The 18,918-nt window shown below is 38.2% G+C and overlaps 1 protein-coding gene across 2 annotated transcripts in view; it reads right to left on the bottom strand.

Annotated features, from left to right (window-relative positions):
• TBCK (TBC1 domain containing kinase) overlaps positions 1 to 18,918 on the bottom strand; it is a 209,918-nt gene that overhangs the window by 29,397 nt on the left and 161,603 nt on the right. For both annotated transcript variants that reach the window (XM_061419450.1, XM_061419449.1), the window contains exon 25: positions 2,239 to 2,398. In XM_061419450.1, coding sequence (XP_061275434.1) covers positions 2,239 to 2,398 — 160 coding nt within the window. The remainder of the gene's footprint in view (positions 1 to 2,238; positions 2,399 to 18,918) is intronic.

Raw genomic sequence — 18,918 nt, 5'->3', positions numbered from 1 at the left:
TTTGAAAAGACCCTGATGCTGGGAAAGATTGAGGGCAGGAGGAGAAGGGGACAACAGAGGATGAGATGGCTGGATGGCATCACTAACTCAGTGGTCATGGGTTTGGGTGGACTTCGGGAGTTGGTGATGGACAGGGAGGCCTGGTGTGCTGCGGTTCATGGGGTTGCAAAGAGTCGGACATGACTGAGCGACTGAACTGAACTGATAGAATTGTTATGAAGAATAAAAAGAGATAACATATAGAAGTACTTGTCACAGTGCCAAGCACACAATCACCAGTCAGTAATTGGGATGATTATCACTGTTAACATTTCTTCCTGACAGTTTCCTTGGCAATCCAGTGGTTAAGACTCTATGCTTTCATTGTAGGGTGTGTGAGTTATACCCCTGGTCAGGGAATTAAAATTCTGCATGCCTCATGGTGCAGTCAAAATATAAAATAATTTTTTAAAGTCCAGCTCATTTGGAGTAATAAAAAACAACTCTTCCTAAGGCTGTGTATTATGTGCCACCCAGAAATAAGTGATTCTGAATACTATTTCTGTGAGTTGAATGTATTGATATGCATTGTAATGGAAAATGGATATTTTTCATTGGAGTGATATTGCAATATGGATTAATGTAACAGCAGAAGTATTGTGGTAATAATAGTAATAATAAAAGCCGATTTACATAAAAATAATTGAGATACCAAGGCTTTAGTTCTAAAATCTTCTCAGTTACTTATTAAAATTGCACATTAGTCATTTACTATACTGACTTTCTCTGAAATAGGTAAATTTAGATTCCCTATCAGGTGCTAAATACAGTGACATAAAAGAGAGATGAATAATTTAAGACTTACATAGCTAATATCCACTCAGATATTTCTTTAGTTTTGTCAATTAAGCTTTTTTTTAACCAAGGATGACTTTAATTTAGTGTCAAAAGCCAATACTTCTGAAACAAGATTATTAGATGCTTAAAACAGCCTATGACAATAGTCTTAAAGTTCTCACTTGACTACATTTCCATAGATATCCTTTCTGGATTATTCAGCTTATTTGCATAAGCTATCTTCAGAGAGCAAACTATCTCTGCTACTTTTTCAGGAGCAGATTCTTCTGTCCTTTTAGAAAAAGGGCCTGTCCTGGTTCACTGTTGCCTACATCTAGATATGTCATTTTAAAAGCCGCTTTATAGAGCTCTGATTGACATACAATAACTTATACATATTCAAAGTGTACATTTTAATGTTTGACTGAGGGATTTGTAAATAAGTACATTTGGCTCTCATAGTCCAGATAGCCTCTAACTTGTCTTTTATGAAAAGTAAAGGTTGATGTTTGGTAGAAACCAACACAATACTGTAAAGCAATTATCCTTCAATTAAAAATAAATAAATTAAAAAAAAAAAGGTGAAGTTTTTGACCTCCAGAAACTACTCTGTTTTAAGTTTCAAAAATTTTAAGAACATAGCCAGAAGAGAGAAAAGCCATTTTACTGTTTCATATACTCCTCAGTTCCTGAAAGTTGATATCCTTCCCAAATTCTCTATTACCATAAAGCTTTGGGCCTGTAAGAAAGAAAACCCACAAATGATCCATCACAATCAACTTTCAAAACCACCGATCAAGTCCCACTGTTTTTCTCCAATGAAAGGAACTGAATTTACTTCTTGTAATTTCAGAAAATAGTTAAAACATCAAAACCACAACAAAACATAGTAGGCTATCATTTGAAGTTTCCTAAGCTTAGTATTGAAGAAGGCAATGGCACCCCACTCTAGTACTCTTGCCTGGAAAATCCCATGGACGGAGGAGCCTGGTAGGCTACAGTCCATGGGGTCGCTAAGAGTCAGACACGACTGAGCAACTTCACTTTCACTTTTCACTTTCATGCATTGGAGAAGGAAATGGCAACCCACTCCAGCATTCTTGCCTGGAGAATCCCAGGGACGGGGGAGCCTGGTGGGCTGCCGTCTATGGGGTCGCACAGAGTCAGACACGACTGAAGCGACTTAGCAGCAGCAGCAGCAAGCTTAGTATTGATCCTGATGCTGTAGAGTGAGGAAAAAAGGCTTGAATTCTTCTATAAGGAAAAGGTAGACAATCTCTTTGATGTAAGAATATAGACAGATATTCAAAGCTCATTTGATTTGCAACCAGCTCCTGAAGAAATAACATTTAGACAACCTGTTGCAGTAGGCCGGTAAACAACTCATCATGAGGTCCATATGACATTTCTGAGTACACTTACCTCTGCTGTGTGCTTTGCCACATTCCCCACGATGACAATGACCTTCCCTTTGAAGCTCTGGAGCATGGCAGTGTAAGGTCCCTGGGTAAGCTCCCCTTCAGCAGTAAATGCAGTGCTGAATGGAATGTTGATGCTGCCTGAAATGTGACCCCGAACAAAACTGAGAAAAAAGGTTAAGGGAAACATTTATTTGTGTGCAGATGTGAATGTGTGAGAGAAGCTCACAGGGAATTAATTCTCAGAAGAGAGTACCATTAAAATCAAACACAAATGGAGATAAGACTTGAAAATCCCCTGAAGAGACAAAACCAGTTTAGTCATACAAGCAAAGATTAATTTAGCTTGTTTTGCAAGACAAGCGAGGCTAACTTGACCTGGGTCACTTCTTGTTTATGCCTCTGAAAATTGTAAGTGAAACTTAAACTGTCTCCCTAAATGGATATTTGACGTTCACTACCCATTTCCCTTTCATTTAAGAAAATTCTAATATTGTAACCAGTCACTGAAAAATGGTCACTGCTGCTTTTTAACAATATACCTCTAAGCCTCACTCCATGTTTTGGTTCAACTGCTCCTGGTTTGCAAACTGTCTTTTGGTGTGTACACAATAAACTTTTAATTAATTACTACTTTATTAATTAACTTTTATTAATTACTGCTTTAGTTATTCATCAGTTTTACTTCTTTTTTCCCCCTGAACTTTTGACAGAAAGGAAAAAGATTAGCCAAAGATGTAAACAAGACTTTCTTGATTAAACAAAATATTGTGAAAGTGATCAGAATGCAGCAAATCAATGGCAATCACATAGGTTGTACAACATTCATGGCTTTCAATTCATTATTACTATTATTACTACTACTGTGATTATTTTAAAGCTCTATTACAAAAGAGTGCAATTAAAAAGATGATTCTTCCTATAGAGTCTATAGAGAAAGATATTATTATATCAATCACTTTTTTAAAAAGCATAAATTAACAACTACAAAAACTGCTCTGAAACAGATGTATACGATGCTTTGATAGGACATGTCAATTTGAGGAGGACAGGGAAAGTTTCCACTAGGAAATAAGTGATGGCTGAGGTAAATCTGAATAATTAATAAAAGTTAGGCAACAGAATAGAATACAGGTGGTATAGGGTGGTGGAAGGGACAAACATTTAAGGCAGGAATGTGAGGTGTGTATTGGGGAGGCGCATGACTAATCATGAGAAGGAAGGAAGGCCAGTATAGTGGAATGCAGAGAGCAAAGACAGCATAAGACTAGCCTGGAAATGAATGCAGAGGCCAGATCATACAGCGCCTTGCAGATCATGTTGTTAAAATTGGTCTTTCTCCTAGAGCGAGGAAAATCAGGAAGTATTTTAGGCAGATAAGAACAGATCACATTTGCACCTGGGCAACAAGTTGGAGAAAGGCTAGGAGGAGAGTGAATGTGAAGGTCAGTCTGTGAGACGTCTGTCTAGGCTGTATTTTGTCTCCTCCTTAACAATCACTGATGATAATCATGAAGAGATGTTTATGTTCAATATTAGCAACTCCCCCTGAACTTCCACTTTAGATATGTTCTTTACAAAATGGAAAAGACATAGCATTTTAAAAGGTTATATCACAAGCAACGAATATCTGCCCCCCCAAAAAAAACTAATCAGTCATTGCTGTAGAAGAATTATACATTATAATTATAATGTAATTAATATTATATTAATATAATTATAAAATTATAATTATTTATTGACATGAAAATTTCTCAACTGCCCCAGTTTGTAGGTTCATCTTTAGAATATTACTTCTCTCTGTTTCTGTCAATCTCTCTTTTTCCCTTATTAACACCAAGAGGGGAAATTTGAGGCTCCTACTCTCAAGATTGATGGTGGAAGTTGAACACATTATCTTAAACTTCTAGTCAGCTGTTAATTCATTTTTCTTTAAAGAGAAGCATTTGGCACTAATAATGAGGGGAAGGATGTAAAAAGTTCTGGAAAATGAAATGAGAAATAGAATAGATACCATTCCAGGTACACTGTTTAGTTAGAATGTTCTAGAACATTTCATCAGCTCTAGTTTTTTGAACATTTACAATGAAATGACTCAGTATTCAAAGCATTGGCTTCAGTTTTCATGAACAGAAATGACTTTGTCCTCAGCATATAATTACAATAGCACTTTAATCTTTAATAAGGATATACCATAAAAACTTTTGATTTTTCTCAAACTGTGAATATGACAACTCCACTATTTTCAGCAAAGCAATCTACATCTGCCAGCCTAAATCAACTGCCAGAGAGAGTTTCTGTGTTTATCAAATAGCCAGTGTCAACCATGTACATTTTTCCTTTTTAGTGTTTTTTCAGTAGCAAAAACAATACAAATCTATACTAGTTAAGTGCTCTAGCAGACACGTTTGCACTGCCTGCCCCAACCCTGCCTTCTTGTTTGAAAGGACCTCAACCACTGACCCTGATGAAAGGATGAGCGTAGGCGGTCACGTTTGCGTCAGGAGACCCCGCCACAATCAAGACTGACAGGACAGTAGGGAGAGGGAGGGCGAAGGTATCTGACATGGGCTGAGCCCATTAGACTCTCTCCCTTCAAAATCAAAGGTAAAAGGCAATGCTCAGACTGTGTTAAACTTATTCGAGCGCCTTCTCTATACATAATTTATTCAGCCACACATTAAAGAATTAAATAAAATTATTTACTTTACAAGATAAATTCTATATTTGGTTTAAAAAAAGTACCCACCTGTATCCAAATACCCAATATCTAATATCTGTATCTAAAGTCATACACAAGCATCTAGATGAGTTTCTAGGTTCAATATCACCAATTTATTACATGCTTTTAAAGAAGATTTTAGTCCAAATTGCCTTTTAGTCACTACAAGTATGTCATAAATTTATCATTCTAGAATTTGCTTTTGTGTTTTATGGTTTGATGTTTAAAAAAATGTTCACTAGATTAAATGTTAAAATGCTGACAAAGTATCATGGCAACAGAGTCCTTTGGGTAAGAGACAAGTTAGAATCCAAAATACAAAACTATTTCAAACCTTTTTAATGCTATTTTAACACTTTGGACAATAAGACACAAAAGAAAAAAATCTTAAACCACACTTGCCCCATTTTTAGTTTAGTTCAGTCAAAAAAATCCTGGAAAACATATAAAAGCACTCATCCAAGAACACTCTTGTCATAAAACTTATAGTGCAAATAAGATTGGGTAAACACGGATATTTGTAGACAGAATGATCAAACCTCTAGATAGCTATTAACTGTGTGACTGGCAAATAGCAGAGGAGAATGAGACTGGTCTAGTTACATATTAATACATTTACAATGAACATTCTCTTCTTAAGTAAGTTGGACAATGCAGACAGTTTTGGTTATTTAAAGATCTTGTTTCCTTGGTAATTATTTACCTTTCATTGCCTACAACAGAAATTCTCATATGACGCAAACATCATATGATGAAGTAGAACTTTTTCAGGGCAAATTCTAAACACATGAGAGGCTGTCAGACTCTTGTAAAGGCAGGTAGTCAAAGTTTTTTTTAATCTTCAGTCTTTCATAATCATAATAAAGTATTAGGTGTTTGAAAAATGAACAAAGAACAGATTCTGTATATTTTGTGTTAATAGGACAAATTGCAAGGAGATCCAACCAGTCCATTCTGAAGGAGATCAGCCCTGGGATTTCTTTGGAAGGAATGATGCTAAAGCTGAAACTCCAGTACTTTGGCCACCTCATGCGTAGAGTTGACTCATTGGAAAAGACTCTAATGCTGGGAGGGGTTGGGGGCAGGAGAAGAAGGGGACGACGGAGGATGAGATGGCTGGATGACATCACTGACTCGATGGACATGAGTCTGAGTGAACTCCAGGAGTTGGTGATGGACAGGGAGGCCTGGCGTGCTGCGATTCATGGGGTCGCAAAGAGTCGGACACGACTGAGTGACTGAACTGAAGTACAATGAAACAGAAGAAGATTTCTGACATATAGAGACTCTGATTAATTCTGGGCACAACATGGCAAGGAGAGCAAAATGATAAAAGAATACACTGCAATATGCACTTTCTCCATGATCAAAAGACTTGTTTTATTTCATTGAACTGAAGTAGAGGACAAATAGGAGAAGGAAATGGCAACCCACTCCAGTGTTCTTGCCTGGAGAATCCCAGGGACGGTGGAGCCTGGTGGGCTTCCGTCTCTGGGGTCGCACAGAGTCGGACACGACTGTAGCGCCTTAGCAGCAGCAGCAGCAGAGGACAAATATGTGTGAGTTCTTTAGCTGACTCATTGGAAAAGACCCTGATGCTGGGAAACATTGAAGGTAGGAAGAGAAGGGGACAACAGAGGATGAGATGGTTGGATGGCATCATCGACTCGATGGACATGAGTTTGAGCAAGCTCTGGGAGTTGGTGATGGACAGGGAAGCCTGGCTTGCTGCACTCCATGGGGTTGAAGAGAGTCAGACACGACTGAGCAAATGAACTGAACTGAGAGACGAACATCCATTTTTTAGAATTGTGATTGTTACTTCATTGCTTAACCTCACATTCTAGACAAAAACTTGGATTCATTGCATTTGCCTTTTACATTTGGGCTTCCCTTGGGGGCTCAGGTGGTAAAGAATCCACCTACACTTAAAGAGGTTCTATAGTGGGTATACTACCCAACAGATGGACACTATACTATTTTACAAACTATAACCTTAAAAAGCTTCAGCTTCACGTATCCAGTTTAGAGACCAAGGCTATAGAAGCCCAAGTATTTATGTGGTAATTAGCCTCAATCATATATACATCTTGATAGTGTACTTATAACAATGTCCATCATAATTTTAAGATTGGTTTTGGCAAAAAAAAAAAAAAACACAATAAAAACAATGCCACATGTAAACACTAGCTATTATCTTTTCAGTGTTTATAAGACATTTTGCTATTTGGATTTTTAATGATGAATTTGAAAGAATTAAAAGACATAAGACATGATTAAAGAAGTTGATAGAAATTGCAATGAAATCTCTTCTATGGAATAGTAGTAGCTATAAAAACACAAAAGCATCTGATTACTATAGCAGTCACTGCCTCAGGTGTGTTTGTACCTTAAATATTTTTGTGTATGATAAAGGAGTTGGGTTATTAGAACAATATTAACAGGTAAGGATGATGTGTATTATCTTGTACATTTCTAAGATACGAAGACTTTCTTACAGTCACAAGTCAGTCTATATGATGGTACAAGAAGATGCATCACACTTTAATGAGGAATGCAGAAAAAATATTAGTTCTAAGAATAATATGGATACATGATATAGGTAAGTTACATAGGCAAATTTTCATATTCCAAAAAATTATTTACTTTACTAAAAGATTTTAAAATTCCTTTAAATAATTGATGGTTCAAAATTCAGTACAGAAATAACCTTAAGGTTTCTAAATTCTGAAAGTGCACAGCATTTCTCACTTGGTGACATCACACTTCTATACACAAAGCATACTTGTATCTTACCAGACCAAGAAGGTATGCTCAGTTATATGTTGGCTTCTTTGTTTGCTATGTTATAGTTTGCAAATTATAGTTAGTGTTAAAGAGCTCAAAGTAAAGGCTATACCTTTAGTATATCAAAAGCCAAAAGCTTTCTATTATATAACTAAGCTGTATTAACTGATATAAAAATTATACCCTTGAGATATCATCATTTTTCTTTGCTAAATCTATTGCTGCTTTCTTTGAATAGGATCACCATCTCCAAGTCACTCTAAAACCTCATTTTTGTTATCTCATTAGTGGCAACGTTCAACTGTACTATACTCATAAATTCCACTGTCCTATCTGTATCCCATTACCACTTGCCTATTTCAGACACTCATTACTTTGAGCTTAGACTATAGCAATAGCTTTTTGTTTTCTCCAATTCTCTTTTCCTTTGGAAATCCATTTTATTCACAGTATTGTTATATTAAAATATTTAAAACAAAGTTCTGATTACCACACCCATCCTGAGAAAACTTCCAAGGCTGCCTACAGGACAAAGTCCAAATTTCTCAGTTCAGCGCTTATGAACAGAACCAAACTACTTCAATTCCAACCACACTGGATCACATACTGTTTCCAGCGTATGTTCTGCCTAGTTCCTATAGTTTTCCCTACCTAAATAGGGATACCTAAATATATTTTCTCTATATTTTTGAGTGTTCAAATATTATCTATCTTTTGAGAATTCCTCCATGAAAGTTTCCCTTCCTACAGTCTCTGTACATCTCTCATGACAGCCATTTGGTTTGTTATAACACACACTAATTTGGCTTTCCTGGTGGCTCAAAGGCAAAGAATCTGCCTGTCAATGCAGGAGACATGGATTCGATCCCTGAGTTGGGAAGATCCTCTAGATAAGTGCATGGCAATCCACTCCAATATTCTTGCCTGGGAAATCCCATGGACAGAGGAGCCTAGGAGGCTACAGTCCAGAGGACCGCAAGAGTCAGACATGACTTAGAGACTAAAACCATTAATACATACTAATGTACCTGACTTTCATCAAGACTTTAAATGACTTATATAAAGGATCTGTATTTATCTCATCTATGAAACTCTTACAATGCTTAATTTAGTGTCTAGAATACATCTAACATATTTGCTGAGTAAACAGATTTCAGCATTGTGCCAAACCTAGAGTAACTAGTATGAGGGGCAAATACACTAAATGCCTCCTGGCCTTCTAGCTTGTGGCACCACTACCTATCAATACTTGTTAGTGTTATGGTACATAATTATCTTTTGTCAAAATACAGTATGAGGAAAAAGAAACAGCAACAGGAGTCATTTCCCTGGATTTTCTCCAGCATAGATACCAACCCAAAGGGCCCAGGAAAACTAGTTTATTTTAGGGCAAAGCTAGAGACCTCACTCTGTGACTGCAAATATGAAGGAATATTTAAGTACATCAAATCTCTGGGTGAGTCCATCCTTCCAGGCTTGTCTGCACCATTCCTTCCACATTCATTCTTTTTCTCACTGAAAGACAAATCTGAGCATACCACTTAACTGATTAAAATCCTTTAACAGTTTCTCACAGCCTATGGAATAAAACCTGGATTTCCTAGCACATTATACAACATTCTCTGTAAGTTACCTTTGCCTACATTAGTCTCACTTTCTAACCTCATATATTCCAGCCAAGTATACCCAGAGTACTTGTAATTCCCTTATTGTGTCTTCCTCACATTCTTTGCACCCACCCACTACGTGTTTTTTCAGTCTCAAGTGTCTTCTTTCTCTTCATTGCTCGGGTGACTTCCACTTGTCTTTTAAGACCTGTTTCAGGCATTATCTGGCTTAGATGACCATCCTAATATTCCCAAGGCTTTCTGAGTATGGCTCAGACATAGAGCATTTCACACAGTATGGCAATTATCTATCTCATTTGTCTGCCTTAGCCATAAGACTGAGTTCCTGTTGGGCAGGGGCTCTGATTTAACCAAGCAAAGTAGGTTCTCAGGCAGGACTGACTGGTTGTTTAAATAAGGTTGATGGAACTCACGAACTGGGGCAATGGATAGGTGTCAGAGAAACCAGGAGCTCTCCTGTGCCGGTAGCTCAATGGTAAAGAATCTGACTGTAATACAGGAGATGTGGGTTTGATTCCTGGGTCAAGAAGATCCCCTGGAGATGGAACCCACTCCAGTATTCTTGCCTGGGAAATCCCATGTGCAGAGGAGTCTGGCAGGCTAGAGTCCATGGGGTTGCAAAAGAGTTGGACACCACTGAGCAACTGAACAACAATTGATGTACTTCTCAAAACTATTAATCCAGACAGTGGAGACATTCTTCAGTAGTGGCTACCATATACTCCCACATTATACAAGGTCCATTCAGCTGTAGTAATATACATGAATAGAAACTGTAATTCAAGTATCTTAAATCTAGATCCAAACAAGAATCTTACTAAGCCTCTTTATTATCACTTTGCTCTGAACACAAGTACCTCAATATTACTTTGAAGACTTTTTTAGAAATTAATTCTTCAGGACACAGAGACAAGAGCAAATCTAGCATTTACTAAGGATGAATAACATGGTATAATAATGAAAACAACTGAATTTATGTGCTTTTTAAATTAAAAATGTAAGCTTGAGGTCTTTCCTATAGCTTCTGATATTTAAAAAAAGTTAAGAGTTTTAAAAATAAAGCTTCAAAACCAACCTTGACTTCAAGCAAATGAGAACAGACCTTCAAAGTATTTCTATTCATAGATAACAGTTAGACCCACATTATATGACTAGGACACTAAATATGAACTCTGAAATTTGGAACTGAAATATTTAGGAAATTTGAAACGAAATCTTTAGAAATATTAAAGAAAACATGGAACAAAATAGAAAGCCCAGAGATAAATCCACGCACCTATGGACACCTTATCTTTGACAAAGGAGGCAAGAATATACAATGGAGAAAAGACAATCTCTTTAACAAGTGGTGCTGGGAAAACTGGTCAACCACTTGTAAAAGAATGAAACTAGAACACTTTCTAGGAGAAGGTGATGGCACCCCACTCCAGTACTCTTGCCTGGAAAATCCCATGGATGGAGGAGCCTGGTAGGCTGCAGTCCATGGGGTCGCGAAGAGTTGGACACAATTGAGCGACTTCCCTTTCACTTTTTACTTTCATGCATTGGAGAAGGAAATGGCAACCCACTCCAGTGTTCTTGCCTGGAGAACCCAAGGGACGGGGGATCCTGGTGGGCTGCCGTCTATGGGGTTGCACAGAGTCGGACACGACTGAAGCGACTTAGCAGCACCAGCAGCAGAACACTTTCTAACACTATACACAAAAATAAACTCAAAATGGATTAAAGATCTCAACGTAAGACCAGAGAACTATAAAACTCCTAGAGGAGAACATAGGCAAAACACTCTCCGACATACATCACAGAAGGATCCTCTATGATCCACCTCCCAGAATATTGGAAATAAACGCAAAAATAAACAAATGGGACCTAATTAAAATTAAAAGCTTCTGCACAACAAAGGAAACTATAAGCAAGGTGAAAAGACAGCCTTCAGAATGGGAGAAAATAATAGCAAATGAAGCAACTGACAAACAACTAATCTCAAAAATATACAAGCAACTCCTGCAGCTCAATTCCAGAAAAATAAATGACCCAATCAAAAAATAGGACAAAGAACTAAACAGACATTTCTCCAAAGAAGACATACAGATGGCTAACAAACACATGAAAAGATGCTCAACATCACTCATTATCAGAGAAATGCAAATCAAAACCACAATGAGGTACCATTTCATACCAGTCAGAATGGCTGTGATCCAAAAGTCTACAAGCAATAAATGCTGGATAGGGTGTGGAGAAAAGGGAACCCTCTTACACTGTTGGTGGGAATGCAAACTAGTACAGGGACTATGGAGAACAGTGTGGAGATTCCTTAAAAACCTGGAAATAGAACTGCCTTATGACCCAGCAATCCCATTGCTGGGCATACGCACCGAAGAAACCAGAATTGAAAGAGACATATGTACCCCAATGTTCATTGCAGCACTGTTTACAATAGCCAGGACATGGAAGCAACCTAGATGTCCATCAGCAGATGAGTGGATAAGAAAGCTGTGGTACATATACACAATGGAATATTCAGTTCAGTTCAGTCGCTCAGTCATGTCCGACTCTTTGCGACCCCATGAATCGCAGCATGCCAGGCCTCCCTGTCCATCACCAACTCCTGGAGTTCACCCAGATTCACGTCCGAGTCAGTGATGCCATCCAGCCATCTCATCCTCTGCCGTCCCCTTCTCCTCCTGCCCCCAATCCCTCCCAGCATCAGAGTCTTTTCCAATGAGTCAACTCTTCGCATGAGGTGGCCAAAGTACTGGAATTTCAGCTTTAGCATCATTCCTTCCAAAGAAATCCCAAGGCTGATCTCCTTCAGAATGGACTGGTTGGATCTCCTTGCAGTCCAAGGGACTCTCAAGAGTCTTCTCCAACACCACAGTTCAAAAGCATCAATTCTTCGGCGCTCAGCCTTCTTCACAGTCCAACTCTCACATCCATACATGACCACAGGAAAAACCATAGCCTTGACTAGACGAACCTTTGTTGGCAAAGTAATGTCTCTGCTTTTGAATATGCTATCTAGGTTGGTCATAACTTTCCTTCCAAGGAGTAAGCGTCTTTTAATTTCATGGCTGCAGTCACCATCTGCAGTGATTTTGGAGCCCAGAAAAATGAAGTCTGACACTGTTTCCCCATTGATTTCCCATGAAGTGATGGGACCAGATGCCATGATCTTCGTTTTCTGAATGTTGAGCTTTAAACCAACTTTTTCACTCTCTACTTTCACTTTCATCAAGAGGCTTTTGAGTTCCTCTTCACTTTCTGTCATAAGGGTGGTGTCATCTGCATATCTGAGGTTATTGATATTTCTTCCGGCAATCTTGATTCTAGCTTGTGCTTCTTCCAGTCCAGCGTTTCTCATGATGTACTCTGCATATAAGTTAAATAATCAGGGTGACAATATACAGCCTTGACATACTCCTTTTCCTATTTGGAGCCAGTCTGTTGTTCCATGTCCAGTTCTAACTGTTGCTTCCTGACCTGCATACAAATTTCTCAAGAGGCAGGTCAGGTGGTCTGGTATCCCCATCTCTTTCAGAATTTTCCACAGTTTATTGTGATCCACACAGTCAAAGGCTTTGGCATAGTCAATAAAGTAGAAATAGATGTTTTTCTGGAATTCTCTTGCTTTTTCCATGATCCAGCGGATGTTGGCAATTTGATCTCTGGTTCCTCTGCCTTTTCTAAAACCAGCTTGAACATCAGGAAGTTCACAGTTCACATATTGCTGAAGCCTGGCTTGGAGAATTTTGAGCATTACTTTACTAGCGTGTGAGATGAGTGCAATTGTGCAGTAATCACGATGTTGTGATCACTGACCTAGAGCCAGACATCCTGGAATGTGAAGTCAAGTGGGCCTTAGAAAGCATCACTATGAACAAAGCTAGTGGAGGTTATGGAATTCCAGTCGAGCTATTTCAAATCCTGAAAGATGATGCTGTGAAAGTGCTTCACTCAATATGCCAGCAATTTTGGAAAACTCAGCAGTGGCCACAGGACGGGAAAAGGTCAGTTTTCATTCCAATCCCAAAGAAAGGCAATGCCAAAGAATGCTCAAACTACCACACAATTGCACAATGGAGTATTACTTAGCCATTAAAAAGAATACATTTGAATCAGTTCTAATGAGGTGGATGAAACTGGAGCCTATTATACAGAGTGAAGTAAGCCAGAAAGAAAAACACCAATACAGTATACTAACGCCTATATATGGACTTTAGAAAGATGGTAACGACAACCCTGTATGTGAGACAGCAAAAGAGACACAGATGTATAGAACAGTCTTTTGGACTCTGTGGGAGAGGGAGAGGGTGGCATGACGGGAGAATGGCATTGAAACATGTATATCATATAAGAAATGAATTGCCAGTCCAGGTTCGATGCAGGATGCTTGGGGCTGGTGTACTGGGATGACCCAGAGGGATGGTACAGGGAGGGAGGTGGGAGGGGGGTTCAGGATGGGGAACACGTGTACACACCCATGGTGGATTCATGTTGATGCATGGCAAAACCAATACAATATTGCAAAGTAATTAACCTCCAATTAAAATAAATAAATTTAAATTAAAAAAAAAGAAAACAGCGGTTTAACTTGTGTATTATCTTTAAAACTATTAAATACTTATCAAATTTATGTACTACCTGAGGAACATTTTCTATTGCCTCTTTAAAATATTCAATTATTGTTTGCTCTGAAGTTTCCATTATGTACTGAAGGACAAAAATAACTGACCTGAACCTTTACCTAGATTAACAATTCATGTTTCCTTCTTATAAAAACAAAAAGAAAATAAGATTTCAACAAAACTTTGCTGTTTAGCCTCCCTGATATAAGCCGTTTAGCTCTACTATTGAGAATATGAACTAGATTATCTCTAGGGTTCCTTCATATTCTAAAGCTGGGATTATATCTCTATTCCAAGTGTATGAAGTCTGTCTTCATGTCCTCCAGCCTTCCTTGTCTAAATTCCCCTCCTCTCTTGGTCTCCTCCTAGGTTAGAGGCAGTTCTCATATTTTTGACATGCTTCTCCTCACCTACAATCACAAAAACTGATAATAGATTAAAATATTATCTCTGTGATGGGGTTCAGGACACGCCACCCCAAATTACGACATCTTGACATACTGAATATTTTAAGCCGAAGGAATTTGAGAAATGTCATGTGCAGGAAGGACTTTCTGACCTTCCCATGCATCAGGTCATAAAACCTTCAATTGAGAGATGCCCTGCTTATATTGGGCTTCTCAGGTGGTGGTAGTGGTAAAGAACCTGTGTGCCAATGCAGGAGACATAAGAGATGCAAGTTGGATCCCTGGGCCGGGAAGATCCCCTGGAGGAGGGCATGGCAACCCATTCCCGTACTCTTGCCTGGAGAATCACAGACAGAGGAGCCTGGAGAGCTGTAGTCCACAGGGTCGCACATAGTGGGACATGATCGAAGTGACTTAGCTCATGTGCCCGCTCCTTATATTAATACTTAGAGGATAGGAACATCCTTATCTTCAAGACTGAGGAACACTAAGAGGAATCTGAATGGACAGGTCTTGCTAAGTTTTCCTTGGTTTACTACAAAAGTTTACAACGCTTAGCTCAAACCCCTTTTGCTCTATCACATTTTCCCATGGCTGTCTACTTTTCATCAGACCTAGCTTAAAAACACTCAGGTTTAGTCAATTCTTCACGTGTTCCTTATGAAGGCGCTTATGTCATATAAAACTTCTATTAAATAAAATCTGTATACTTTTCTGTTGTGAATTTGTCTTCTGTTATAGGGGTCCCTATAGAAAAGAACTTAGAAAAGTAGAGGAAAAAGGTACTTTTCTTTCCCTATGTGCATAGCAGAGTTCTAGGGAGGGGTAAGGCTGTCCTTTGAATTCACTGGTAGCTTATCTTGCTGAAGGATAACACTGCCTCCTTCCTTTTCATAAATGATCATTTTAATTATTTTACATAGGTGAAGAAAGACAACATGAAATTTAATTCTAGACAGAGTAAAATGTATGAGGAAAGCAAATTTTTCACCGATATAAAGATGTATCACCTATATGAAGAAGTGTATTAGCCAAATTTTCCTGCTTAATTGATCCATAAAAGCAGAGGATAAAAAAATGATTGTGTGTGTGCTCAGTCATCTCTGACTCTTTGCTACTCCATGGACTGTAGCCTGCCAGTCTTCTCTGTTCATGGAATTTTCCAGGCAAGCATACTGGAGTGGGTTGCCATTTCCTACACCAGGAGATGTGCCTGACCCAGGGACTCAATTTGTGTCTCCCACGTTTCCTGCTTTGGCAGGTGGATTCGTTACCACTGAGCCACCTGGGAAACATAAAAAATGACATAAGAAGACTATAAACAGTTAAATATTATATACAACACTTAAAAAGATAACTTTCTTAGGGGAAGAAAAAGATGTTACAGAGTTTCTGGTTTGGTTGTTTTTCCCTCCCTGCTGTACTGTATAGGACTATAATTTGTAGGCACTGGAGAAATAAAACTATTTAAAAAATATACTAGTGTTAAATATTTATTCATTTCTTAAACAGATAGGAAAAGTCATGTTAATCCCAGAGTTTAACTGAAAAATCAAGTTAGTCTACAAAAATGATTCCTTGAAAAAATATGAAGATTTCAACAGGCTTACTTTGTTAGTTTTAAAATTACAGCATCTTAGTGACAGTTTTGGAAAATTTTAATAAAACATACTTTTAAAGCATTAGATCTTATAAATTAAGTTACTACAGTAGGAAAGAACCTTTCTAACATGCTTCCTCTCTCAAAGCATTCCAAATTTTCTCTACAGTATTTAAAATAACTCATTTTTCTTTGATTCTGTGTCTGTGTCTGTATAAAGATAAGTAGTAGTCGTATTTAATTGGGATTAAGGCCCCTACACACAGAGGCACTGGAATCTACAGTTCAGTTTGTGTGTACGACCTGAAGAATGTATACCATGTATGGGACTTCCCAGGCAGTACAGTGGTAAAGAGTCCGCCTGCCAATGCAGGAGACACAGGAGATGCGAGTTTGATCCCTGGCTCCGGAAGATTCCCTGGAGTAGGAAATGGCAATCCATTCCAGTATTCTTGCCTGGAAAAATTGCATGGACAGAGAAGCCTCGCAGGCTATAGTCCACAGGGTTGCAAAAAGTCAGACACGACTGAGTACGTACAGACATACAGTGTATGAACACATAATTTGGAATCAATACACATCTCATTCAGTCAATAATTTATATTAAGTGACATATCTCAATCTTGTTTATGCTTGCTGAATAGTCCTATGAAAAGACCAAACAGCCACCTGCATAAAGCTTGGAGAATAAAGCTTGGAACATGTCCTGGCTATTATAAACAGTGCTGCGATGACCATCAGCAGATGAATGGATAAGAAAGCTGTGGTACATATACACAATGGAGTATTACTCAGCCATTAAAAAGAATACATTTGAATCAGTTCTAATGAGGTGGATGAAACTGGAGCCTATTATACAGAGTGAAGTAAGCCAGAAAGAAAAACACCAATACAGTATACTAATGCATATATATGGAATTTAGAAAGATGGTAACAATAACCCTGTGTACGAGACAGCAAAAGAGACACTGATGTATAGAACAGTCTTATGGACTCTATGGGAGAGGGAGAGGGTGGGAAGATTTGGGAGAATGGCATTGAAACATGTAAAATATCATGTAAGAAACGAGTTGCCAGTCCAGGTTCGATGCACGATACTGGATGCTTGGGGCTAGTGCACTGGGACGACCCAGAGGGATGGTATGGGGAGGGAGGAGGGAGGAGGGTTCAGGATGGGGAACACATGTATACCTGTGGCGGATTCATTTTGATATTTGGCAAAACTAATACAATTATGTAAAGTTTAAAAATAAAATAAAATTAGAAAAAAAAAAAAAAAGCTTGGAACATGAGGCTAGCTCTACCAACTGTCAGTTATGTGCCCTTGCGAAAGTTGATCAGCCTTTTCAAGCCTCAGTTTCTTCATCAGTAAAATAGAGATATTATTTTATGCGACGCTTGGCACACTGTGAGAGCTTAATGATCACTATTATTGGAAGTCAATTCACTTATATCTATTGAATCTTAATAAATTATTCATTCTAAGTGTCTCTCATTTTAAAGAAACAGGTCAGGCATAAAACTGCCACCATGTACATTTTTGTATCTTCAACAGGACAGTGAAAAGTCTTTAACCAACAGCATAAATCTCTCATCGTGGATTTTTTTGAACAGTGATTACAGGTAGTTGAGTAATTAAAAGTATGTTAGTAACTCTAAACTCACACTGTAGAGATTTCTGACTGCCCCATACCTTCTGGCTTCAGTGACTATCTCCTTTGAGAAAAGATGATATCTCAGCAGAGCTGAATGATGTAAAGAGGCAGGCTATAAAAGATGTGGGGAGAAATATTCTAGGCAGGAGGAGTGAGGGCAAAGGCCTTGATGTATAAATATGCTTGGCCATTTTGGACCGGCAAGAAACCAGCAAGTACAGTAAGAGAGGAAATCAGAGGAGATAAAGTCACTGAAGCCAGGTCTCTGCCGAGTCCCAACCTTGAACCAAGAGTGGTAGGATGACATAAAGACACTCCTACATTGGGCAACTCACCTATACTTATCAGAGAACAATGTTCAGGTGAGTTGCTCTGCTTTCTGCTGTTCTATTTATATTTATTCTGTATAAAATAAAGGAGAGTTTTAATAAAAATTAAAGTCAGACCACAAGCTTTGGAAAACTTGGATTGAATGTTCCTTTCATACTGTGTGTATTTAAAAATTTCAAGTGGTTAATTAAGTAGCTTGAAAGGAAATATCAGGAGTGTGGTGTATACATAAACTGTTTTAATTATTTTAGTAATAGTCCTTAACATTAGGATAAATCACTGTAAAATTATGCTTTTTTGGATGGTTTTATGAGTCAGTAAATAAAAGTAAAAGTAAACTAAATATTGCTCAGTTGTGTCTGACTCTTTGTGACCCCATGGACTATGGCGTACCAGGTTCCTCCGTCCATGGGGTTTTCCAGGCAAGAACACTGGAGTGGGTTGCCATTTCCTTCTCCAATAACTAAAGGCTCAACCAAAAGAAACATAAACTATAACATTAAGAAACTAAAAGTACTTAAAACGTTTGAAATCATGGATAAGTAGAACTTGTACATCAGGGGTCCCTGACCAGTCAATTGGAACTGAATGCTTCTTTTGGGAGTCCACTCTACTCTGCTGAGGAACTCTTAGTACCCCTAATGCCCTAACACCAGAAACATGAACATTTATATTTTCCCCAAACTTGGGGTCTCACAGTCTAGGGAAAGTAGAAACTTTTCACAGAAAGATGGTGAGGTATCATTTGAAGTAGAAGGCTCTCAAAGTATTTTCAGTAATCTAAGATTCTAAGGATTGCTTCAGGAGTTCTGGAAATCTATGGCTTGAATTTCATTTTAAAATTTCATTTCAAAAACTGTGATTGAAAATATGCACATGAAAACTTATATGCCAGCTTCAGCATATAAGAAACCAGCAACTTGCCAATCC

This window comes from Bos javanicus, chromosome 6 (assembly GCF_032452875.1).
Source record: "Bos javanicus breed banteng chromosome 6, ARS-OSU_banteng_1.0, whole genome shotgun sequence".
In the NCBI taxonomy this organism is placed as follows: Eukaryota; Metazoa; Chordata; class Mammalia; order Artiodactyla; family Bovidae; genus Bos; species Bos javanicus.
This window is presented reverse-complemented; position numbering and strand designations above follow the sequence as displayed.